Genomic DNA, 27,864 nt, shown 5'->3' with positions numbered 1-27,864 from the left:
TACTTGAATTTCCCCTTTTAAATATTCAAATACTCAAACAAAACAACTTTTGAGTTGTTGTATTTTAAGCTTATTTTATAAACTATATAATTTATTGTAATACCTGACGATAGATCGTCGAGTAAACCCAAATTGAATAACATTCCCATATAATTTATTTCAAAACCAAAAAAAAATAATTTTCTATTTTATACATAACCTATAATATATATTTATATACATACTTTTTGTACTTTTTAATAAATATACAACCATAAAAAATAATTCCGCCGAGAAGAAGTAAACTTGTTTGAAAAAAAAAAATTCTCAGATTTCCGCTTTTTTTATGTTTCCGTTTTGTTGAGCTCTTTTCTTTTGCAGTGCTAATAATTTGTGTGTTCTAGGAGAGGAGATGGGAAAGGGGAGGAGAGGAGAGAAGGGTCTCTCCTTGTTTTTCTGAGGGTTAACCTGCATCTTCATTCATCATCAGCAGTGGCATCATCAGCATCATCCAGACATTTTATTAACCATCCATCAATCCATTCAAAATCACCATCATCATCGTCGTCGACTCTTCATCATTTGTAGAGCCAATAGAAACCAAAATCATATCTAAACAAAAAATCCCAGCACCCAGCACTACTACTACCACCACCACCACCAACAACCACCTAACCATCATCAACCAAGCTTTATTATTGTCATCATCATAACGCTCGCTCGCCCATTCGCTCGCTTGCCAATTATCATATATCTGAAAAGAAAATGCCAAACTTCTTGTTGCCATGGGAGCGCAAAAACTCAGGCAAATATTCGGCCCCATCATATCGACTAAAAACAATGAAATACACCACTAAAAAATCTCTAAACCAAGTAACTGTAAATATCATAACCATTTTTTCAAAAAAACAAACTTAATTAGTAAATATTTAAATAAATTAATTTTTTAATTTTATTTTGTTGGATTGAATTTTTTTCTGTTTCTAATTAAAAAAAAAAAAATCTCCCAAAAGTGCCAAAATACGCATTGCTAAAAAAACACCACAACAATATTTTTTTTAACAACTAAAAACCAAGCATTTAATACAAACTTTTTTTCGCAACAACAAAATAAAATTTTTAAAAATATTATTATTATCATTATATTTATTACTATATATAATTTTTTTAAAATATAAGAAACATTTATTTTTATATATATTTATTTTTTTCCTTGTCTACCACAATTTTTACTCATAAATGTTTTTTCTCTCTCTCTTTCTCTCTTTTTTTACTTTCATGAATATGTTTTTTTTTTCTCTTTCTCCAATTGTCGTTTTTGGAATGTTTGCGCTCTGTTTTGTTTTCTCTCTCTCTCTCTCTATTTATTATAATTTTTTTAATTTAGCTTGCGGTGCCAGCAGCTGTTCATCATCATCGCTATCGAATCCGGGCAACTCCTCGAATTGTCAAACATCACCGCCACCTCCGCCTCCACAATCGCTAATCCGTGACTATTGGTATGAGTTGAAATTTTCAGATCTATTCAAGTTCATCAATGCCGATGGTCGCTATCAATGTCCACGCTATAATTGTTTAAAAAGCTATAAAGATGCCAGCTCTCTACAGCGACATATCAGGTGAGTCCAAGTTTTGAAATTTTATTTTTTTTAGTCATATTTTTGTCGAAATTGAAAAAGAAAATAGAGAGGAAACTTAGGAAATTAGGGGAATTTTTTTTTAGGGAGAATACCAAAGTCATTTGGTGGGGGGAGAGGGAACAAGGCCAGGAATGAGAGAGACTAAAAAATGATATCCATAATTTCAAAATTCTTCAAATTTCCACAGAAGATTATGGAGGTATTCTCTCGTCCACAGAATACCTTGGAAGTCGCCTATGGGCAATATAATACCTCCAGATCTTCCAGAGACCTCCGAGTCTTCTATGGACTATAGAAGACTTCCAAGGAATTCTATGGACTATAGAAAACCTCCAGGTCCTCTATGGACCATATAAGACTTCCAGGTATTCTATGTACCATAGAAGACCTCCGAGACTTCTATGGACTTTAGAAGATCTCCGAGTCTTCTATGGACCATAGAAGACCTCCGAGTCATCTATGGACTATAGAAGACCTCCGAGTCTTCTATGGACTATAGAAGACCTCCGAGTCTTCTATGGACTATAGAAGACCTCCGAGTCTTCTATGGACTATAGAAGACCTCCGAGTCTTCTATGGACTATAGAAGACCTCCGAGTCTTCTATGGACTATAGAAGACCTCCGAGTCTTCTATGGACTATAGAAGACCTCCGAGTCTTCTATGGACTATAGAAGACCTACAGGTCTTCTGTGTTCATAGAAAGCCTCCAGGTCTTCTATAGACTATAGAAGACCTCCAGGTCTTCTATGGACTCTAGACCAGGACCAGGCCTTTAATATATTATAGAAGACCTCCGAGTCTTCTATGGACTATAGAAGACCTCCGAGTCTTCTATGGACTATAGAAGACCTCCAAGTCTTCTATGGACTATAGAAGATCTCCAAGTCTTCTATGGACTATAGAAGATCTCCAAGTCTTCTATGGACTATAGAAGATCTCCAAGTCTTCTATGGACTATAGAAGACCTCCGAGTCTTCTATGGACTATAGAAGACCTCCAGGTCTTCTATGGACTATAGAAGACCATAGAATACTTTCTAATCCTCTATGGACCATAGAAGTCAAACAGGTCATTTATGGGCAATAGAAGACCTCCAGGCATCTATGGACCATAGAAGACCTCCAGGTATTCTATGGACCATAGAAGACCTCCAGGTATTCTATGGACCATAGAAGACCTCCAGGTATTCTATGTACCATAGAAGACCTCCAGGTCCTCTATAGACCATAGAAGACCTCCAGCCCTTCTGTGGAGTATAGAATACCTCCAGGTCCTTTATGAACTATAGAAGACTTCCAGAAATTCTATGGACCATAAAAGACCTCCAGGCCTTCTATGGACTATAAAAGACCTCCAGGCATCTATGGATCATAGAAGACCTCCAGGTCTTCTATGGAGTATAGAAGACCACCAGGTCTTCTATGAACCAAAGAAGACCTCCAGGTCCTCTATGGACTATAGAAGACCTCCAGGTCTTCTATGGATTATAGAAGACCTCCAGGTCTTCTATGGAGTATAGAAGACCTCCAGGTCTTCTATGGAGTATAGCAGACCTCCAGGTCTTCTATGGAGTTTAGAAGACCTCCAGGTCTTCTATGGAGTATAGAAGACCTCCAGGTCTTCTATGGACTATAGAAGAACTCCAGGTTTTCTTTGGACTATAGAAGACCTCCAGGTCTTCTATGGACTATAGAAGAGCTCCAGGTCTTCTATGGCCTATAGAAGAGCTCCAGGTCTTCTATGGCCTATAGAAGAGCTCCAGGTCTTCTATGGACTATAGAAGACCTCCAGATCTTTTTGTGGACTATAGAAGACCTCCAGGTCTTCTATGGAGTATAGAAGACCTCCAGGTCTTCTATGGAGTATAGAAGACCTCCATCTATAGGCCTTAGAAGACCTGGAGGTCTTCTATAGGCCATAGAAGACCTGGAGGTCTTCTATCGGCCATAGAAGACTTGGAGGTCTTCTATGCTCCATAGAAGACCTGGAGGTCGTCTATAATCCATAGAAGACCTGGAGGTCTTCTATACTCCATAGAAGACCTGGAGGTCTTCTATTCTATGGAGTATAAAAGACCTCCAGGTCTTATATGGAGTATAGAATACCTAGAAGACATATTTCATATTCCATTCTCTCTCGCTCTCTCATTCCTTGCGTCTCTCTCTCTCCCTCTCTTTGACTTTGCCAGTTTTGGAGTTCATTTGAATACCTTTTTTTTTTGTTATGTATCCAAGCCACCAACCAATATCCTTTCTCTCTCTCTCTCTTCCACGCATAGATATGAATGTGGTGGTCAGAAAAAATTCCGCTGCCTTATGTGCGGTAAAGCATTTTCACAAAGCTCCCACCTAAAACGACACCTGGAGTCGGGTGTTTGTGTTAAATATTACTTATGAGATAATGTTTTCTTTAAAATAACATAGAATTAGCAAAAAATTCATAACGATAAAAATTATAATTATTATTATTATATCAAGAAGAACAACAACAAAAAGAAACAGCAACAGAACAGAAAATCGAACAAATATTTTAGAAAGATGAAAAAACTAGAAAATAACACCAAAAATATGAAGAAAAATGATGATAAAAGAATATACCACAAAAAGTGTTGGAAAAAGTCAATAAAGAAAACCAAGTACCAAAAATTATAATACAAAAAAACTGTACACACATACACATGTTAGGTACACATATACACAGACATACATAGTATATACATACATATAAAGATGTAGGAGGAAAATGAATTCCTTGGAAAAAATGAAAATGAGCTGTTAAATTATTACCTTAACAAAAAAAAAGAAAAATTGAAATTTAATTTTTGTTAAACAAAGAACAACAACAACAACAAATTATCTAAGTCAAGTAAAACCAAAACAAATGTTAATTACATACATACAAACCAACCAACAAACAACATATATATACAGAGAATTTTTGAAAACTCTTCATATCCTGACAAAAAACTCCCCTCCAAATTATTCCCAATTATTCCTGACCATCCTCCCTCTTGACCCTCTCCCACCACCAAATAGTTACAAAATAAAAAAAACAAAAATAAACTAAAAAAATATATAAGAAAACGGATAACAAAACGAATTTATTGGATGCCACATCATCATATTTTTTATGGAAAATGAAAAAGAAAACCAAGCAAAAAAAATCAGTTTAAAAAGAAAAAAATTGAAAAAAACCCCAAAACGTTGATTACAAATACAAAAAGGATATATATTGTTAATTTTTAATAGTCAATATAATATAATTATATATAAAAACAATTATAACGATAGTAGTTAATTTTAAATTAACATTTAAACAAAGAAACAAGAAAAACAACAACCAAGTTAGAAGGTGAAGAACAGAGTAAAAAAAAAAACTCAGCTAGGAAATTTGATGAAAATATTTAGAGGAAAATTGTGAAAAAAATACACAAAAATTGTAGTCGGCCTCAGACGACTTTAAAATAATTATGAAACCCCTCCCCTTTGATCCCCAAAAAATTCCAGAGAAATTGCTAATTTTTTAATATTTTTTTTTTTTTTTTGAAAATCACTATCGACCAAATAATCCCCAATTTTCTACATATTTTCTTAACAGTTTTTTTTTTTTTTAATTTTGAAAATTGGACTAGTCACATAGTAATATATTTAGGATTTCTGTTTCAGTTTTTAATTCAATGAAATATAATTGGAAATATATTTTTTGAAACTCGGGGAAATATCAGTGCCAAGGAGGGAAAGAGGTCTTTACTTTTAAAGCAAAATTAATACAAATTTCTAAAATAAAAATAAAAAACGGCTACATAAATAAATTTTTATAGGGAACCACCCAATCTTCAAACTTTCTGAAAGATATGTGTCTAAAACTCAACTAATACCAGAGATACAACCAAGAAGAGTAATTTTTTATAGTTTCAAAAAATATATATCAGTGTTGGCTTTTTATGGGTCATTTCTTCATTTTTCGTTCATGTCTACCGGTCAATTTTTGCTAATTATCAAAGTAAAAGTTTTAATTTTTATTTTCACACAAAGTTCCATGCCTATAACATTAAAACTATCGGAGATATCAACAAAAATATTATAAACTTTTTTCTAAAAATATATAAAATTTGTTATCCACTTTCAAGGGTCATTTTCTTATTTTTCTTTCATTTTATCTGGACAATTTCGCTAGATTCTTACGGAGGACTACCTAAACATTGTTTTCAATGCTATTTGCATTTATATAATGCAAAAAATCTCGGAGATATAGCCAGAAACAATCTATCAAAAATAGTAAAAAATATAATTTTTGCGTACGAAGACAAGAGGCCATAGTTTTGATTTTAAGTGCGAATTTTTAACCAAACTCATTTCATTTAAGATGGCAAGCATCGAAACTTTATTTTCAGCGAAAGGTCGGTAGATATAGCTCCTCAAATTTCTGAGATATGGAACAGGAAACGTTGGAACAAATTTTCTAACATTTTTAATTTTCGGTCCCCATTCTAAGGGTGATAACTTATCTCTGAGATTAGTTTATCTGGACAAACTAATATTATTTTAGAAGACGAACATTTAATCTTCATTCTCATAGAAGGTTTTGCATACCTACCTTCAAAAATTTCTGAGATATTGCCCAAAGGAAGCAAACGCAATTTTTTGTTTAACATAATTTTCGAATCGCCATCTCAAGGGTCATAACTTTGTCCGATGATCAATTTATTCAATCAAATGCATATGATTTATAAAAAAGAACATATAATCTTCATTTTTACAAAAGGTTTTGTGTATTTACCTCAAAAAATTCCTGAGATATTGCCCAAAGGAAGGCTACGCAATTTTTTGTTTGATGAAATTTTTGAATCGCCATCCCAAGGGTCATAACTTTGCTCGATGATCAATTTATCCTCTTAAATGCATATGAATTATAAAAGAGAACATCTAATCTTCATTTTTACAGGTTGTTTTGCATATTTCGCTAGAAAATTTTTTGAGATATCGCCCAAAAGAAGGCTACGCAATTTTTTATTTGATGACATTTTCGAATCGCCATCCCAAGGGTCATAACTTTGCTCAATTATCAGTTTATCCTCTTAAATACATATGAATTATAAAAAAGAACATCTAATCTTCATTTTTACAGGATGTCTTGCATCTTTCCCTCGAAAGGTTTCTGAGATATCGCCTAATGGAAGCCGACGCAAATTTCTCTTTCACGAAATTTTCTTATCGTCATTTAAAGGGTCATAACTTTGATCTGATATTAATTTTTGCATCCAAATGCAACTGAATTATTAAGTATGACATCTAATACTTATTTTCACAGCCAGATATGTTCACATTGTACCAAAAATACCCAAAAATTCGACCAATTTACATGTTACCGAAGTGAGCAATTTTTTGGACTGTTTTGCGTAGTGGTCTTTCAGTGGTCATAACTTCAAAACTAGCTAGTAAATTTCCTTAAAATAAGTTTATTTTGCAAAAGGAACAACTAATACTTATTTCCATAAAAAGGTACTTTGATGTAGCTATTCAAATTCACGAGATATCGACCGATTTCCAAGTTACAAAATTTTCCACATATTTAGGTATTTTTTCCGTAACAGGCTTCAAGAAGCCATAATTTCACCAGCTGACTCTGGATCTCTACGAAATAACTTGATTTTGAAAGAGAATCATCTGCAATGCTGTATCTCCAAATATCACGTGATCAAAGCTATAAAAATAACGGAGATATCGCCAAAATTTCAAGTTACCAAAATTGCCGTTTTGCATGGTATTTTTGCGTATTGATATTCCTAGAGTCATAACTTTGGAGTCATGCAATGAATCTGAATTAAATGGACTTTTTTTGGAAAGATAAATATCCCGGCAATAAATTTCATGTGCGTCATGAGCTTATAGCTTCACAAATATTGGAGATATCAGCCAAATTGCACAGTTACCAAATTTCTTTAGTTTGGGGAACTTTTTGCGCATAGACTTTCCCAAAGCGAAAAGTGTTACAGTCTTCATGGAATCATAATAAAATGAATATATTTCAAAAGAGTGATGTCTTAACACTCATCCGCAACAGAATTTTGTGCATATAACTCAAACGATGATAGAGATATTGGCCAAATTGAATAATACCCAAAATTTGAAAATGGTTGGTTATTTTTGCGCAACGACCTTCTTTGGGCCATAACTTTGGAGATATTTTACAAATCTACTAGAAATAAAGATATTTTATAGGGACAACGACCTGGCTTTAAATTATATATAAAAATTAGCATGTAGCTCAGAGAATTCCCAAGATATTGCCCAAATTGTAAAATGTCTAAATTTGCCAATGTTTGGAAATTATTTCTGTATTGGTTTCTAGGGTCTTAAAACTTTTAAAGTTTTATGAGTAATGTAATGAAATTGAGTTATTTTGAAAGACGATGCCCTTATCTTAAATTCTAAAATAGATTTTATTAGTGTAGTCCATCATTTACCCGAGATATCGTCCAAAATGTAAAATGACCAAATTGTTTGCATTTATTGTCATTTTTCGGTAATCCCTTTCTTATGGTCATAATTTTCGAACCATATATCCGATTTTTGTTTTGTAACATTTTATTTAAAGAAGAACATCTTGGCTTCAAATTATGTAAAAGTCGTTTTCCTGTACCTAACCTAATAACCGAGATATCAGCAATTTTTTCGTAAAGACTTGGAGTAGTTTCTTCTCTCTTGGCATTGATTTTCTCTCTTGAGTTGGAGTTTTTTTTTGTTTTGGAAATATTTATTTTTCAAAATTCTTTTTTTTAATTCCTTGTGCCAAAGATAAAATTTTTTTTTAAATTTAATATATAAATTTTTCTAAAATATTTTACGGACTGTGTAAAGAGAAAATATCCCCAAACAAAAAGTCTTTAGTACAATGAAATGTTTTGTTAATTTAATGAACCAAATTAATTGAAGGTGATAAAACAAAATTATTGAAATACAAACATTTTATTTTAGCAGCAATTTAGTCAATCAAATAAATATATAAAAAAATGAAAAAATAATTGAAATGAATTAGGTTTTTTTAGGGTAATTTTCAAAATCCCCCCTCACCCCAAAAACATTTTTTATAGAATAAAATAGAAAAAAATATTCAAAAAGGCAGTTTATATATGAATGACAAAATAAATAAAAAAAATAATATTTAAAAACAAATAATAACGGAACCGAAACCAACAACAACAACAACTTTACATATACATATTTATATATATGTTAAATATATATTTAATTATAAGACAGAAATAATTAGTTCATAAAACGTACTGTGTTTATTTGTTGCCAAATACATATACACACACAAAAAACCAATACTACTACACCCAACCAGAACAAGAACAACAACACTTTTTGAAACAACAACATGAAGAAACTACATATATAAATTGAGATATATATTTAATTTATATACAACAACAACAACAAATACAAAACTATAGTTTATATATATGTAGCAAAGTAACAAACTGAAAGTAACTTATATATACTCACATCACATACATATATATAGGTCTATATACATACATATATATATATATTTAGGAGAAACCAAGAAAGTGTTACAGTGTGGCTCAATTATCTAGGGGAACTGAACTTCAGATGTTGCATTGCCAATCAAAATGATCAAATTTTCAGTGCAAGTGGAATATTGTGGCCTAATATTGAGAATATTAAGGGCATAATTTGAAAATTTTCATATACATGAATAATTGGCAACATTTCCAATTCTGCCGCATTGCCAACTGATATTTTTTTCGCTCTGGAATGAATTAGAATTGGTTTTTTTGGGGATATTGTGGCCTAATAATAATAATTGACAACATTTCCAATTCTGCCGCATTGCCAACTGATATTTTTTTCGCTCTGGAATGAATTAGAATTGTTTTTTTTTTTTTTGGGTATATTAGGATTGGGAATATTGTGGCCTAATAATCAGAATATTAAGGGGGCCTTGAAAAAATGCAAATACATGAATAATTGGCAACATTTCCAATTCTGTCGCATTGCCAATTGATATATTTTTTTTCGCTCTGGAATGAATTAGAATTGGGTTTTTTGGGGATATTGGGAATATTGTGGCCTAATAATAATAATTGGCAACATTTCCAATGCTGCCGCATTGCCAACTGATATTTTTTCTCTCTGGAATGAATTAGAATTGGGTATTTGGAAGATAATTTGTCTTCTAAAGGAACATATATTCATATCAAACACATTTTTTCTCAGAAATATATCTTAGATGCGTTGCCAACCATGTCATTTTTCCACAATTGGCAAATCACAAGTTATATTTTCAAAAGTATTGGCCAACATCCAACGTTTGTGAACCAATTTGATGAAAATTGGATTACATTTTACATCCATATACCGGAAATGGACTCCGTGGCGTTGCCAACCATAACGGAATCTTTCCGAAATTTGGTAAATATTGCCTTAGTACATTATTATTTGACCATTTTATGTTATTTGGAACCTTTTCTGTTAAATTTCATAAAAGGCGCGTTGCCAACTCGTACATATTTTTTGAATTTAACATCCGAAATGAGAAAATTATTACAGTTCCATTCTGTATTTTGAACATCTTGACCCCTGAAATAAAATTGGAATCATTTTCACAATATTCGGTTTAAATTTAAATTTCAATGCGTTGCCAACTGGTGTCACAGAGGCTAAAATTACCAACATTTTGATAATGAAATGTACTATTTTACTCAATATGAAGGACAATTTGGCTCTCAAATGATAATTGGCCTGAATTTATTGTTTTGGATCGATTAATATGTGTTGCCAACCATATTTAAACATTGAGGCCATATGATTTTTTCTCTGTGGAAATATTTAATTTTCTCATGACTTAGAAAATTATTTCGTTTGAAAAATGAAAATTATTACCTTGGCAATTAAATAAGACCCGAGTTGCCAATTATCCCAGAGGTTCTGAAGTTGGCAATTGTTAATATAAAGTTGTCCCTTTGTTTAACGATCCTATGATGAGTGTAAATTGACCTACAAATAAAAATCAGTACAAATTCGGGTGTTTTTGATTTCAGTGGTGTTGCCAACCAATATGTAAATAGTCCAATTATGGCGGATCTTTCAGATTTTTCTCAAAAACTATCTATTTGTGGACCATAACCAACAAATTATTGAGTTTTTTTCTGGCGTAATTGCATTATTTGAAGTTTCAAATTCGAGTTTTTGATTCAGTGGTGTTGCCAACCAACAGGCTAATAGTCCAATTATGGTGAATCTCTCAGATTTTTCTATAAAACTATCTATTTGTGGACCATAGCCAACAAATTATTGAGTTTTTTTGACGTAATTGCATTACCTGAAGTTTATTGGCGTTGCCAACTGATTACATAATTCTCTGTCTGGCCAAGTACAAATGAGATTTTGTGATTTTAATGCTTGATTATGAGCATATTTGATTTTATGTAAATTTTGGCAACCATTTTAGGTGCCCTGAATGTCGATTCCGATTTTTCGCATTGCCAACTAATTTTAAAAAATTACGCTATCGGCTAGATTTCTTCATTTTAGCTCATGTCAATGTATAATTTGGCCTCTGAAAGTATATTATGGCAATATTGCGATTGGTTTAAGTGTACTAGAGTTGCCAACTTCAAAAATGTTGATTCCAAAAAAAAAACTCATACCAAAAAAATTCTATTATTAAACTAATATTGTACATGTATAAGCCTTTATAATATTTGACATGTGGCTGAAAATGTGCTCTATTCCACCTGCGTTGCCAATTTGTCATGTTTTTTTTGTTCAGTTGACGGCCACAATTTGATCTAAGGTTTATAATTCCTTTAACACACATCACAATTAGTCAATTTAATTTTTTTATAGAAAAAAAAACAGGAATTATAAACTTACCGGATTGTGGAAAATCGCTGAACAGAAATGGCATTGCCAATCAAACAAAAAGGCCAATAGAGATGGCAACTCAAGAATACTCAGCTGATAATATTAGTAGTTGGATGAGTAGAAAACTATGGAAAGACAACATTTCCCACAGTTGATCCAATTTTTTTTTCAGCTGCGTTGCCAATTAATCATGGAGTTCAGTTCAGGAATTTAATTGAGCCCAAAGAAGAAAATATTCTTGGCAAGTATATACGATAGGAGCCATCTAAGAACAATGACAGAAAACTATCCTTAGACTGTTTTCAGGAAAAAAAAATCCTCCCCTTCCCCTCCCCAACTCCACCTCTGCCCTTATACAAAAAAAAAAATTAATAAAAATTACCAAAAAAAGAAAAACAAATGGAAAATGTTGTTAACGTTATATATAGAAAACATATATATAATTAAAAACAAAACTCATAAGAAAATACAATTTTGACAGAGAACCGGATACAGAGAAAAAGTGATTTGTAAAAGTGTTTTAAATGTCGAGAAAAATAAATCAAGTGTTTGTTATACATGTTACCGAATGTTTGTTGTTAACGCAGATTTAAACCAAAAAAAAGGAAATTTATATATACATATATATCAACAACAACAAGAAAAACTACATTTATACATACATACTATATAAACATGAAATTTTTTAGCCAAATGAAATGAAATGAAATATTTAACAGAAAATCGAACTCGTTCATATTCAAACAAAGTAGTTACTACCGAAAAAAAACAAAAAAACGTTTAAAAAAGAGAAACTCAATTAAAAAAACAGATAATAGAAAAAAAAACTTAGGAGAACAGAAAATATATATACATTTAATTTTTTATAATTTTTTTTCGGAGAACCAAAAACTAAATATATACAAATTTTTAATACATGTATTGTACATATATGGAGACAAATAGATACATACAAACAAACACACACCCACGTTGACAACAAATAATTTATCAAATTTCCTAACCCATCTTCAAATCCCCCTTCCCCTGACATCAAAAAAAAATCAAGAGCTTAAATGAGAGATACATACATATTCAGTGAAATAGATTTTTTTTGATTTTTTTTCTATTTACAATATTTTTTTTTTTTCGAAAAGTGGAAAAAGTCGGTATATTTTTAATTTCAAAATTTCGGAGGACCATGGATAATTGTGGATTATGAATTTTTTGTGTTTTTAAGTCATTTTAAGAGGCTGGGATGATTATGGATAATTGTGGAGAAATATATTTTCACATTTTGACAGCATTTTAAATGCTCGTGGATAAATTTGGATAATTACGGATAAAAAAGTTTCACCTCAAAAATCATGGAAAACATTCTAGAATCATTCTAAAATAGTTTTTAGGGCATTTTTGAAGCTAAATTTTCAACTTGGATAAATTCGGATAAATTTAGATAAATTTGGATAATTGCGGATAAAAATAAGTTGCCTTAAAAAATCATGAAAAATGTTGTAGAATTATTTTAAATTAGTGCTTACGACATTTTAAAGCAAAAAACAAGGAAATTTTCCACATGGATAAATTCGGATAAAAATAATTTACCCCAAAAATCACGAAAAACATTTTGGATTTATCTTAAAATAGTGTTTAGGGCATTTTAAAGCTAAATTTTCAACTTGGATAAATTCGGATAAATTTGGATAATTGCGAATAAAAAAGTTTTACCTGAAAAATCATGGAAAACATTCTAAAGTTATCCTAAAATAGTATTTAGGGCATTTTTAAAGCCTGAATTTCAACTTGGATAAATTCGGATAAATTTGGATAATTGCGGATAAAAATAAGTTACCTCAAAAATCATGAATAACCTCAACAATCACGAGAACCTTTGTAGAATCATCCTAAAATAGTAATTAGGCATTTTTGAAGCCTGAATTTCAACTTGGATACTATCGGATAAATTTGGATAATTGCGGATAAAAATAAGTTACCTCAAAAATCATGAAAAACGTTTTAGAATTATTTTAAAATAGTGCATACGAAATTATAAAGCAATAACTGAAGAAAATTTTCCACATGGATAAATTTGGATAATTTCGGATAAAAAAGTTTTCCTGAAAAATAATGGAAAACATTCTAGAATCATTCTAAAATACTGTTTAAAGCATTTTGAAGCTAAATTTTCAACATGGATAAATTCGGATAATTTCGGATAAAAAAAGTTTCAGCTCAAAAATCATGGAAAACATTCTAGAATTATCTTAAAATAGTGTTTAGGGCATTTTGAAGCATAATTTTCAACATGGATAAATTTGGATAATTGCGGATAAAAATAAGTTACCTCAAAAATCATGAAAAATTTTGTAGAATCATCTTAAAATAGTGTTTACGGCATTTGAAAGCAAAAAACTAAAAAAAAATTCCACATGGATAAATTCGGATAATTTCGGATAAAAATAATTTACATCAGAAAATCATGGAAAACCATGTACAATTAATGGAAAATCATTTCTAAACAATTTTATGGCAATAGGACGTGTGATTTCCATCACGGATAAATTCGGATAAAAATAAGTTACCTCAGAAATCATGAAAAACGTTCAAACAAAATCGATTAATTTTCTTCAGAAATAATTAAAAACTATTTAGTAACATCAGAAAATCCATTATCTGGTGTTTCTAAACATTTTTTATGCTCACGGATAAATTTGGATAATTGTGGATAAAAACTTTTCCCACCAAAAATTATAAAAACGCACCAGATTCAATCTAAATGACGTAAATTGATTGCGTAAACTAAATTTCGTATGATTTGTTAGGTTTTCATATGTATTCTGGATGGCGGATAAATGCGGATAAAATACATTTTCTCAAATTTTCACGAGAAATTGCATTTTTACCAATGGAAATCAATGCGAATGGTGCTACGGCTAGTTTTTGTTAATTTTTTTTTTTGATAATTTGAGTTTTACGGATAAACGCGGATAAAATTAATTTTTTTAAAAATCATCCAAAATCGCTGTTAGAGCATAATGACGTTGTAGAAAATGGTTTAAAAAGTAAATGCAATAGATTTTGAAGCATTTTGATTTAGTTTTGAACTTGCGGATAAATGCGGATAAAATGGATAATTGTCAAAAATTACAAAAACTGTAATTTTGGTCTATGGAATGTGATATACACACTTTTACAAAATATTTAAGTACTTTTTTTAAGATTTTTAGCTAAATTAAAGCTCACGGATAAACGCGGATAAAAATGTTTCTCCTAAAAAATCGCAAAACCACCTAGACTGGGCCCATAAAAACTCCCCACAAAGTTCTCAGCTCAAAATATTCACCATTTTTTGACATTTTTGAAATTTTAAGGTTCACGGATAAATGCGGATAAAAAAGTTTTTCTTCAAAAATCACTGCAAAACATTTTCAGTTCCATCAAATTCCATCTATAAAGTTCTACGCCCAAAAACTTTCAAAATTTCTATGCATTTTTGTCATTTTGAGGTTCACGGATAAATGCGGATAAAATCTATTTTACTTGGAAAAATCTTTAAATTAAGTGAAAACTCTAGTTGAATGCCTAAAATTGTATTTCAGAATGATTTTCATGAACATTTTCAATTTTGAGGTTTCCGGATAAAAGTGGATAAAATTATTTAGCTTCAAAAAAAAAAAAATAAATAAAATAAAAAATAAATAAATAAATAAATAAATCATCGATAAATGTTTAGAAATGTATCAAAAATGTTTCTACGCCCAAAAATATTCATTATTTCAACACATTTTTGTCATTTTGAGGTTCACGGATAAACGCGGATAAAATCAATTTTATTTGGAAAAATCTTTAATATAAGTGAAAACTCTAGCTGAATGCCTAAAATTGTATTTCAGAATGATTTTCATGAAAATTTTCAATTTTGAGGTTTCCGGATAAAAGTGGGAAAAAATATTTTGCTTCAAAAAAAAAAAAAAAAAAAAAAAAATCCTTAGAAATGTCTCAAAAATGTTTTTTATGTCTAATCTGCAAAAGTTCTCATTTTTTTGGGGGACTTTAGGTCCACGGATAATATCGGATAAAAATGTTATTTTTGAAAATCATCGACATTTTCTTCTATAATATTTTTATACTCTGCATGCTCTGTGGATATACGTGGATAAATTTAGATTTTTTCAAAAATTCTCCAAAAAATGTTTTCGAAATTTATCCAACACCTTTTCAAGTGAAATCGGCAATATTTCTGGCCTTTTTAAGGCATATCATTTAAAAAAAATAAATTTTAAATATTTTTTTTAATTATCTGCATTTATCCACTAAATATTTATCCAGTGGATAAATGCAGATAATTAAAAAAAAATAATAAAAAATTATTTTTTGAAATTATGATTTTAAACTGTAGCTTTTTTGAAATTCTCTTAAAATTTGGCCATGGTTTCCTTTAAATTAATTTAATTTTATTTTTATAAAAGAAACATGTTTTTTCAAGATCCCAGATTGGGCCCCATAAAAAAAAAATATATATATATTTTAATTTTTTTTTTAATATTATATTTTGAAATTATGATTTTAAACTGTAGTTTTTCGAAATTCTCTTTGAAGTTGGCCATGGTTACCTTTAAATTAATTTAATTTTTCTTATAAGGAAACATGTTTTTCAAGATCCCAGCTTGGGCGCCATTTAAAAAAAATATATTTAAAAAAAAAAAAATATTAAATATTATCTATTTTTATTACTGGAATGTGTTTTAAGATGTGTTTTAGGTTTCATTTAAATGTAAAAAAAAATCCTGCTTGGGCGCCACTTTCAATTTCAATACTCACTATTACTCAGCGGCAGCTAAATTTCTTTGTTTTCAATACTGACTTTTTCCACAAACCCCAATAATAGTAATCCCGAATCAAAATCGAGTACAAATATTACCTTTATTAAAAAAATATTTTTTTTGTAACTAAAAAAAATATTGGATTTTTATTTTCACCCAAAAATAAATATGACATTTAAAACAACAACAACAATAAAATGTTTAATTGAAAAATTACAAAAGAAAATATAAAATGAAATGAATTTGTTTTTCTTTTGGTTAACATTTTTTTAGTCAAATTTATACTCAATTTATATAATATTTATAGAATATATAAAATTGTTGGTTATTGAATAAAAACAGAAAACAAACATTATAATACTACATATATATGAAATAAAAATATATATTTAAAAAAATAATAATTTATTTTTAGTCAATACAAAAAAAAAAAAAGTAAAACGAGAATAAACTATTAATGACGAATAAACCAACACTAACACATAAAGTAAAACAAAAAACAAATAAAAAATAGAAAATGAGTGCCATTATTGAAAAAAAAAAATCATAAAAAAACAATTATTAAATAATAAATAAAAATATTTATAAGTTTTAGCATATCTGCCTTTTTTTTTGTTAAAGAATAAAAGAAATTTGTTCGTTAATATTTTTTTTTTTTTTTTTTTTGGAATAAGTTTAAATATATTTTCGGAATGAGAGTTGGATTGAAATTCTTTTAAGAGAAACAAAAAAAAAGAAAGAAAACAAAACCGAAGAAAAATAATTTATAAAAAAAAAACAACAACACTAACACTATGTGCTCTAACATTAAATGTTAAAAAAATGTTAGTTAAGAACGTAAACTAATTGAATGGAATCATAAAAAAATAATTAAAAAATAAATAAATGAAATATATATTTAATTTGTTGCTTGTTGTTAAGTTTAAAAGGAAATTTTTAAGAAGAAAAAAAAAAAAACGGAAAGAAAAAATAAAACAAATATAGTAAAATGTTTTTTAATCTTAAGCTAATTAATATTTTTAATTGTTAAACATTTATTTGTTTTGGTTTTTTTTTTTAATAATTTAATTAACAAAACAGTTCAGCTCGAATTATCTATTATTATTAAATATTTAAGTTTAAATTTATTACATATTTAATTAATAATTTATAACAAAAAAGAAACGAAGGAAAACCTAAGCAATTTGGGGCGACAATTGAATTTACTTTGAAGATTTGCTTTTTTTTTTAATTAATAATTTTTAAGAGGCTAATTATGTTCATAATTTAAAAAAAAAATTATTATTATTTTTTAATTTCTTATAGCAAAAGGAAAAAAACAACCCTTGAAATGTTGCCATATTATATATTTTTCAAAAATCAGGTATATACTTTTGAAAAATAGAATTCTGGATAAAAAATTTTCGTTGCGGATAATAATTTTTTATTAAATTTTTTTAAAAAAAAAATAATATTTTTTTTTTAAAAATTTTAATATTTTTTAATTTTTTTTTTATGAATTGTCCCTGAAAACTTCTTCTAAATATTGCCATATTAAAAATTTTACGAAAAATTTTCGTTCCCGAAAATTTTGGATAAAAAAATTTTCCACGGATAAATTTGGATAAATCAAATTTAACACTTTTAGGAATTTTCTTTCAAAACTGTGTTAAGAAAATGTCAAATTATCTAATTTTATGTGAAAAATCTTTATCCCTCAATTTTGGATAAAAAAATCCGAAAACGGATAAAATTGGATAAATCGATTTTTGGTCATTTTTTGTGAATTTTCTTTATTAACTAGTTACGAATGTTGCCATATCATGAATTTTCGCTTTTTGAGAACTTTGGATTACTTTTTCCATAACGGATAAAAACGGATAATTTCAATTTTTAAGAATTTTCCGGGATTTTTTCACATTTACCCTCAAAAAGATTTAATATAGCAGATTTTATAAGAATTTTCATTATCCGCTTGCTTTGGATAAAATTATTTGTTTACGGATAAATTCGGATAAAACAAATTTTCGAAATTTTTACCATTTCTTTGAAAATGTTCCCCTAAAATAATAGAGGATAACAAATTTTATGCGAAATTTCGTTATCCGGTCGCTTTGGATAACATTTTTCCATAACGGATAAAAACGGATAATTTGAATTTGTAAGAATTTTCCGGGATTTTTTCACATCTACCCTCATAAGAAGATTTAATATAACAGTTTTTATAAGAATTTTTCATCATACGCTTGCTTTGGATAAAATATTTTGTTTACGGATAAATTCGGATAAAACAAATTTTCGAAATTTTAACCATTTCTTTGAAAATTTTGCCATAAAATAATGGAGAACAATACATTTTATGCAAAATTTCATTATAAAATCACTTTGGATAACATTTTTCCATAACGGATAAAAACGGATAATTTTAATTTTTAAGAATTTTCCGGGATTTTTTCACATCTACCCTCATAAAAAGATTTAATATAACAGTTTTTATAAGAATTTTCATTATCCGCTTGCTTTGGATAACATTTTTTGTTTACGGATAAAATAGGATAAAACAAATTTTCGAAATTTTAACAATTTCTTTGAAAATTTTGCCATAAAATAATGGAGGCCAATACATTTTATGCAAAATTTCATTATCCAATCACTTTGGATAAAATTTTTTCGTTTACGGATAAATTCGGATAAATCAAATTTTCAAAATTTTAACAATTTCTTTGAACATTTTTCAATAAAATAATGGAGGCCAATACATTTTATGTGAAAATTCCTTATTTGCACTATTCGGATAAAATGTTTCCTTAAGGGATAAATGCGGATAATTTTTTTTTTTTGGAATTTTCATGATTTTTCGTCGATTTTTTCCCATAAAGAGTCACCCAAATCAAAATTAGCGGACAGTTTTTATTATCCAAACAATTTGTTTCATATTTTCAGTTTACGGATAAATGCGGATAACTCAAAATTTTTGAGATTTTAACATATTTTTGATTTGAAAACTTCAACAGAACATTGTTTAATGTTATTAGAAACGCAAAATTTTATTTCCAACCACTTCGGATAAAATTTCCCCTTGCGGATAAAACGATTTTCAAAAATATTGGGATTCTGCTATATAATTCACGCTTTGAATTAAAAATTTCCCCCCTGCGGATAAAAACGGATGAAAAGATTTTCGAAATTTTTTATGATTTTTTTTTTAATATTTTGTGTTATAAATTTGTAGAATGAAACATTATATGAGGGTAACTTAAATTGAGAAGGAAACAATTTCCCCAAGTCTAAATAAAATTTTTCCCTTGGAATGAAAAGGTTTGTTTTTGGTTTTGTTATTTAGAAAAAAAAATTTCCATTGAAAATATTTTTTGTTTTTGTGAAATTTCTAGCAAAAATTTTTCTTTTAAAAAAAATTGTTTCTGCAAATTTTTAATTTTTTTTGAGGGTCTGAAGGGAATTTAATTTTTTAAAAATTAATTCTATATTTTTTTATTTTTTTTTTCTTTTTTTCTTTTTTTTTGTTATTTTTATGTTTTTCTTTTATAAAAATACAACTTTTCAAAGTAAATTTTCTTGTCAAAGGGTTTCAATTTCTTTTCATAAATTTAAAAAATATATTAAAAAAAAATATTTAATTTTTAAGAATTTTATTACAATTTATATTTGTTGTTAAAAAAAATATTTAAACAGTGAAGAAAACACACACACATATTTACGCGCTTAATTAAAACAATTCTATTTTTTTTAAATCAATTTTATTTATGTTTAAACATTTTTGAGTTCTATTTGTTGTTGTGTTATGTTTTAATTAACAGTAGTTATTTTTTTTATTAAGATTATAATATGTTTCCATTATATACAATTGTTTTGTTTTTTTTTTTAAATTTAATTTTGTTGTGTTTTTCTATCATTATTATGTTTTTAGTTAAAATAATATTCAAAGAAAAAAAGAAGAAGAAAAAAACATTTAAAAATGAATAAAAAAAAACAAATTGTTTATTCTATAAGAATGTTGTTATTGTTATTTAAATATTTATCTATACACATACATATATACTGATTATATATACAAAATAAAAAAAAAAACAAAAAATATATATTTAACAAAATGAAATAAATAAAAAAATACTAAGTATATAATGAAATAATGAAGAAAAAAACAATTAACATATGAAGTAATGAAGAACTCGTTTTTAACCGAACAACAAGAAAAAATAGTTTTGAAAAAAAAATAACAACAAAAAATGACGAACAATATACTCCAAAGAAAACAACCAAAAATTATATACAATTTATAAACAAACAAAAAATAATAACAATGATGATGATATATAATGTTATATACTTATATATGTATATTATATACAAGAAGAACAAAAAAACAATAATATCCCCCAAAAAGAACAAAAACACATATACACATTATTATTACACCACCACACACTCACAGCTATTTACAAGAACAAAAAAACCAACCAATCATCCAAAAATAGAAAACAAAAATAGTCAAAAGCCAGAAATTCAAATTGTAACTCCGCCATTCAATTCTGAACCCCTCAAATAAAAATAAAAAAAAAAATATTTGAAAATTTATAAGATGCCATATATACATTGAATTAGCGAAGAAAAAAATGTAACCACATCATAGTCAAATTAAACAAAAATTTTATTTTTAATCTTAGTTTTAAATTTATATATCTATTATATTTTATTTTTTAGTTTTAAGTCTATTTTTTTTTTTGCTGGAAATTATTAGATTTTAATTTTGTTTTCTAATGTTAATATTATTGTTGTGTTTTTGAAAACAATTGTTTGTTTTTGCTAAAGAGATTACTCCCACACACACACACACCCACATAAACCCACACATATACAGGGTATCAGGAATAGAAAATATATGAGTATTTCAACAGAGAAAATCAGGGTTACGCAGAGAGATATTTAAACATAAAAATCGAAATAGTTTTCAATTTTGAGAAAGTAAATGAAAAAATTGTAAAGGCTTGAAATTTTTAAATCAGACCTTTCGAAAATATCATAACACCCCCTTCTAAAAATCTAAAGATAAAGGGAAAAATTTATTAAAAATTTCCATTTGAGTATGTATTTTTTAAATCCTTCAAATATTCCCACAAATTATGGAAATTTCAGCATACATCCGTTGGAAGAAATGTTCCTTAGAAATGACTAATCCAGGGCCCCTTTTAGAGTTTTTGCCATAACTCAATGGTTTTGGAGATATCACACCAAATTCAAAGACATATGAAAATTAAAATTTTAATGAATTAATTTTTTGTTTAAATATTCCCACAAATTATGGAAATTTCAGCATACATCCGTTGGAAGAAATGTTCCTTAGAAATGACTAATCTAGGCCCCCTTTTAGAGTTTTTGCCATAACTCAACAGTTTTGGAGATATCACACCAAATTCAGAGACATATAAAAACTAAAATTTTAATGAATTATTTGTTTTTTAAATATTCCCACAAATTCTGGAAATTTCAGCATAACGCCATTGGAAAAATGTTCCTTAGAAACAACTACCCTATGCCCTCTTTGAGAATTTTTGCCATAACTCAATAGTTTTGGAGATATCACACCAAATTCAGAGACATCTAATAATTAAACTTTTAATAACATTTTTTGTTTAAAAATTCCTACAAATTCTGGAAATTTCAGCACACCTCCATTGGAAGAAGTGTTCCTTAGAAACAACTAAACTATGCCCGCTTTGAGAGTTTTTGCTATAACTCAATAGTTTTCGAGAGATCACACTAAATTCAAAAACATTAAAAAATTAAAATTTTTTATAATTTTTTTTATTTTCTTAAAATTAATTTGATAAATACCTGAACTATTTTAAGAATTTTCCTTGTGGTCTCTTTGGAAAAAGTGTTACTCGAAGAAAACCGCAACATAACTTCCTTGGAATTTTTCATCTTCACTCAATAGTTTTCGAGATATCATACCTTAGCTGGAAAGGCATCGAAATGTAAATTCCATTAAAATCCAAAAATGTTGCTATTTAAAATTACAAAAATTCCCATACTCTTTGTAGGATTTCGTATATGGTACCAAAGGAGAAAATATTCCTCTGAGAGATACCTCATAGACCTTACTTGAAAGTTTGTACCATAACTCAATAGAATTCGAATTATCTCACTTTGTTTGGCAACATATTAAAATGCAAATTTCAATAAAATAACATTTTTTCGACATTAAAGATAACTAAATTATGTCGTATTTTTTGCACAAAATCGTACTTAGTGCCAAAGGCAAAAATGTTCCTTAGAGAGAAATGGCATAGGTCACCTTTGACAATTTTTACCATAACTCCATAATATTCGAGTTATCACACCTTATTTGAGACATAAAAATTTAAATTTTCATTAAAATATGATATTTTTCCTCATAAAATTTCTCGTACTATTTGTACGAATACGCAGATAATGCCAATGGCAAAAATGTTCCTCCGAGAGCAAAATCATAGGTCACCTTTAAAAATTTGTTCCATAACTCTCTAGAATTTAAGTTATTAACCCTAACATGAAATGATATTAAAATGTAAATTGCATTAATATACCATATTTTTCCATATTAAATATGTTCAAAATTTTCGTACTATTTGTACGAATTCGTAGATCGTACCAATGTCAAAAATGTAACTCATAGGAAAATATCATGGGTCACCTTTAAAAACTTTTACCATAAATCAATAGAATTTGAGTTATCACACCAAATTTCATATGGTGTTTAAATGTAATTTTCCTCAAACTACAAATTATTTCAGAAGGCAAGTTTCCAAAGGCAAGAATGTTCCTCGGGGAGAAATATCATGGGTTACCATTCACTATTTTCCCAAAATCTCATTGGATTTCAAGATATCATACCTCTCTCGATGATAACACCAGGCTTCATTAAAAAAAGTCTGAGTTATCAAGAGGATTGAAGGCACTGAAACTCATAGAACTAGTAGGAATTTCCCAATGATGTCTTTGGAAAAAATGTTCCTTGATGCGATATACCCAAGGTCTCCCTTAAGCATTTTGACCATAACTTAAAGAGTTTCGAGATATAGCAACAATTCAAATGCAATCTTCATAAAAAGTGGTAAAAATCGGATGGAAATGATGTCATTAAAACTGGTGGAAATTGTGGGAATTTTCCGGAGGTGTGTATGGAAACAATATTCCTTGGTTAGAAATACCACAGGTCGTCTTTATATGATTTCCCCAAATCTCAATGGGTTTCGAGATATCAACATTATCAAAGAAGGATGTTAAGATAAATTTTTCAATAAAATGTAGCAAATTTTAATGAAATTTTAATAAATGCCTCAAAAGTCTTGGAATATGTGGATACTTCCCAATGGTATCAATGGGAAAAATGTTCCTCGGGGAAAACTGCCCCAGGTCTACCTTAAATATATTTCTCAAAATTCCATGGGTTTGGAGATATTTCCCTTTTTTTTAGGAATTTATGAACAAAAAACATGAAAATTATTCTTTGCAATTCCTCTCTTTATATTTTTGGCCATAACTCTATAATCAATTGAGAGATGATTTGTTTTAGAATTTTTTCTTTCTGAGTACCTTACTATCTCTGTGATTTATTGCCTATTTTCTGAGACACCCTGTATATATGTATAAAAAAAAGTTATAAAAAATAGTAATAATAATTGATTGTTAACCAAGAGTATAAATAATAACACATTTATATACAAGAACAAATAAACAAACAAAAACAAATAATTTTACAAAAAACAAAAAAAAAAATGATATTCTTAGTACCTATTACCCGAAAATGTAACAAATTGTAGTTTTTAACCAAAACCAAAATGAGACAAAGCGAAGATGAAAAAAAAAACACAAAAAAATATATAAAACCTAAATAAAATGAAAAAAAAAGAAAGAAAGACATGTTCCGATTAAAAACAAAAATTCAAAACAAATGTGAATAATATTAAAAATTTTAAGGTTAATTTTTTTTAATTTTTTTATTTTTTTTTATTTCCCAGGAAAAAGGTTTGTAAAAAATAATCATTTTGGGAATTTATGAAAAATATTCCAAAAATATAAGGACAAAAATGTAGAACTTTTTTTTAGTTTTTTTTTTTAATTTTTTATTTATTTTTTTTTTTAATATTTATTTATTTTTTTTTTTAATATTTATTTAATTTTTTTTTAATTTTGAATTTTTCTGTATAAAAAGTTTAAGGATTTTTTTAATAGAATTTTGATGTTTTTTAATAATAAAAAAAATAATATAAATAAAAAAAAAATGAAAATGTCTAAGTTTTTTAAACTTTTTTTTAATTTTAATCCTAATGATTAAAATAAATAGTTATTAAATTTAGATATGACATAAAATTTTCCTTCAATTACTTTTTTTTATGTTTTTTTTTTATTTTTTTTTCATTAAATTTTTATTTTTTTATGATTTTTTATTTTTTTATCATTTAATAATAAATATCATTATTTTTTCATGATTTTTTTTTATTTTCCAATATTTTGTAATTTTATTTAAAAAAAATAAAATATCCAAATTTCTTAATGATTATTATTTTATTTTTTTAATATTGAATTTTTCTACATAAAAAATTTTGATTTCGATTTTTTTAGTAATAAAAAATTTGATACAAAATTAAAAAAAAATATATATATGTAATTTTTTTAAAGATTTTTCTATTTTAATTGTAATGATTAAAATAAATAGTTATTAAATTTAGAGTATTGATATAAAATTTTCCTTCAATCAATTTAATTAATCCTTCAATCAATTAAATAAATAAATAAAATATCCAAGTTTCTTAATGATTATTATTTTTTTTAATATTTTTATTTATATTTTATTTTTTTTTTATTTGTATTTTTTTAATTATTTTTTGTTTATATTTAATTTTATTATTTATTTATTTATCTTTTATTTTTTCTTTATTATTTTTATTTTTTTAATATTTTTTTTTTTATTTTTTTAACTATTTTTATTTTTTTAATTATTATTTATTTTTTAAATTTTGAATTTTTTAACAGAATTCAGTTTTTTAATGATAAAAAAATAATATAAATTAAAAAAAATAAAAATAAAAAATGTTTTAAAACTTTTTCTAAATATCGTAATGATTAAAAGAAATAGTTATTTAATTTAGAACATTGTTTTAAAATTTTCCTTCAATTCTTTCATGATTTTTTTATATGTTTATTATTTTTTTTCATGATTTTTTATTTTGTTTATGATTTTGTTTTTATTATTGTTTATTATTTTTTCATGATTTTTTTTTATTAATTCTTTTTTTTATTTTTTCATGAATTTTTATATTATTTTTCCATTAATTTTTTTTTTATAATTTCTTCATGATTATTTTATATTTTTTTGATTTTTTTTTTAAATTTTTATTTAGTTTTTATGATATTTATTTATTTTTTCATGACTTTTTTATTTTTGTCATGAATTGTAATTGTAATGATTATTAAAAAAATCAAAAATATTTTTTTTTTAATTTTTATTTTTTTCTTAGTTTTAAAAAAAGAAAAAAACACTTGAAAATATTATTGCCTTGAATTTTTGTTTTTAATCGAATTGTAGTTTTTTTTTGACCATGTTCAATTACTGATGAATCGCCCCACCACTACCCCCTTGGATTAGAAATCCCCACCTTGTTCTCCCGCCCAGTTTTCATCCTCTCCCTAATTCCCTCTCCCCATAAAATACTTCCTAAAGGATCTGCGAAACAATGAGATTTTATTTATAAATTTTATGTAAAGGAAGAATATTGAAAACCTAACCTAACTTTTAGACAGACCGAAAAAAACTGAAAGAAATTAGAATTAAAAAAAAAAATATTAATTAATATACAAAAAATAAAAAAACAACAACAAGAACAAGAACGTAATAGGTAAAACGTTTATATATACATATATATATTATGTTTAGTATAACAGTAATAAAAAAATTGAAAACGCAAAAACATGATGAAAACGTATTTAATTTTGAGAACAACAAATAAAAAATGGAAAATTTCAAAATAAAACGAGAAAAAAAAAAAAAAAAAAATTGTGTTTTATTTCAAAATAAAAAAATGAAAGAAAAATATTTGGCCGGGGGTGTAACTTCAAAAGAAATTTTGGAAATCAAAAGTAGGTATTATTTTGAATTTTTTAATTTAATTTAACACTTAATTTTTAATGCTAACCAAAATTAATTTTTTCTAAATTTATTTTCAAATTTTTTTATTAACAATTTTTCTTTCTTTTTCTTTTTTTATTTTAGGCCACCTGGAGTTCTTTAACCTCACCAGCAATTCCCTGAAGGAGAACAAAACTCAGGACAACACTGATGCCTTTATTGTGATGGTTGAAGATTTGGCGGATTTGAATCGAGCCTCATTGGCCTCTGAGGTGGCGGCGCCAGTGGGATTCAATGATGCGCCATCTACCTCTCATGTGGGGCCCATGCGTTGTGCCAGCTTGGATTCTTGCCTATCACGTGATCAATTTTTAATCTCCATGGTCAATGAGTTTCTCAACGATGGCGATGACACGGTCATGGATGAGTCGAGTACAGGTCCAAAATCTACGCCCCTGAATATTGTCGAGTATATGGAGGAGTCGAATCAAAATGAGGTGGAAAGTCTCATGGATTTCCATCACATCAAGGAGTTGCAGGCCGACGCCATGGTATCACCGCCCAGGAATGAGGACAACACAACATCTCCCATTGAAATTGTGATGCCATGCGATTCACCGCCTTCGTTGTTTGTCAACATGCCAGCATTGCAGACAGTCATTGCAACGCCATCTACAGTTAGTTTCCCTAATTCCAGTACATCTGTGACAAAATCTAGCACACCTATAAGTACAACCTCCTCCACGGCCACCCCTACCGCCGCCAAAACTTCCTCTACCACCACGAAGACCACCACCTCCTCCAAATCATCCACGTTAATGGTACCCGATCGGTCCCATGAACCGCCCACCATATTGTTGAACTTGAAAAATGACACCATTCCCACAAATCTAAGAGAAATTTCCTATCAGCGATTTGGACGCATAAATCGCAACCTACCAGCCGAGGTGCATAACTTCCGATGCCATTTGTGTGCTTTCTCGTGTAAACGCAAGGAGCTGCTACTGCAACATTTCCGAGAGAGGCATCCAACCTAAAAAAGAGAAGAAAGAGCAAACCCACACAAACTCTCTCCCAAAGTGGTAAATAAACTAAGAAAAACACAAAACTGAACTTTAAAACAAATGAATTCTTAAAAAAAATTCTTAATTTTCCCAAAAATTAATACAACAAATAATTAACTAATTATGTTTGAAAAAATATATATGTTTTGGAGATATTATCTCAATAAAGTTTCAATTTCATTTCAAAATAAAAAAAATCTCCAAAATTGTTTTCATTTCCAAAAAATATGGTTAGGACACGCAAATCAACTCAAGTCAGGTCAATTGTTGTTAACAACGATTGCTACCGTAACAATTTTTTATTGGAAAACAGTAGACGGTACTACCTGCGACTGTTTTGCGTTACAATTTCTCTCTCTCTCTCCCATTCAAT

The 27,864-nt window shown here is 27.8% G+C and overlaps 2 protein-coding genes across 13 annotated transcripts in view; both read left to right on the top strand.

The window, feature by feature from the left end:
• LOC101899414 (longitudinals lacking protein, isoforms F/I/K/T) overlaps positions 1-27,864 on the top strand; it is a 301,516-nt gene that overhangs the window by 120,870 nt on the left and 152,782 nt on the right. The window lies entirely within an intron of this gene.
• LOC109612612 (uncharacterized) lies at positions 5-27,609 on the top strand. Its single transcript, XM_020036801.2, has 3 exons — positions 5-858; positions 1,367-1,598; positions 26,572-27,609. Exons 2-3 carry the CDS (start codon positions 1,571-1,573, stop codon positions 27,462-27,464), a joined length of 921 nt encoding a protein of 306 aa, XP_019892360.1. The 5' UTR covers positions 5-858; positions 1,367-1,570; the 3' UTR covers positions 27,465-27,609.

Source organism: Musca domestica, unplaced genomic scaffold, assembly GCF_030504385.1.
Source record: "Musca domestica strain aabys unplaced genomic scaffold, Musca_domestica.polishedcontigs.V.1.1 8, whole genome shotgun sequence".
NCBI classification, from domain to species: domain Eukaryota; kingdom Metazoa; phylum Arthropoda; class Insecta; order Diptera; family Muscidae; genus Musca; species Musca domestica.
This window is presented reverse-complemented; position numbering and strand designations above follow the sequence as displayed.

Bases quoted from the DNA above. Each gene is read 5' to 3' on its own strand.
- LOC109612612 (XM_020036801.2), top strand. From the start codon at position 1,571: ATGCCAGCTCTCTACAGCGACATATCAG. The intron at 1,599-26,571 runs GTGAGTCCAAGT...TTTTTATTTTAG, and splicing joins TCTCTACAGCGACATATCAG to GCCACCTGGAGTTCTTTAAC.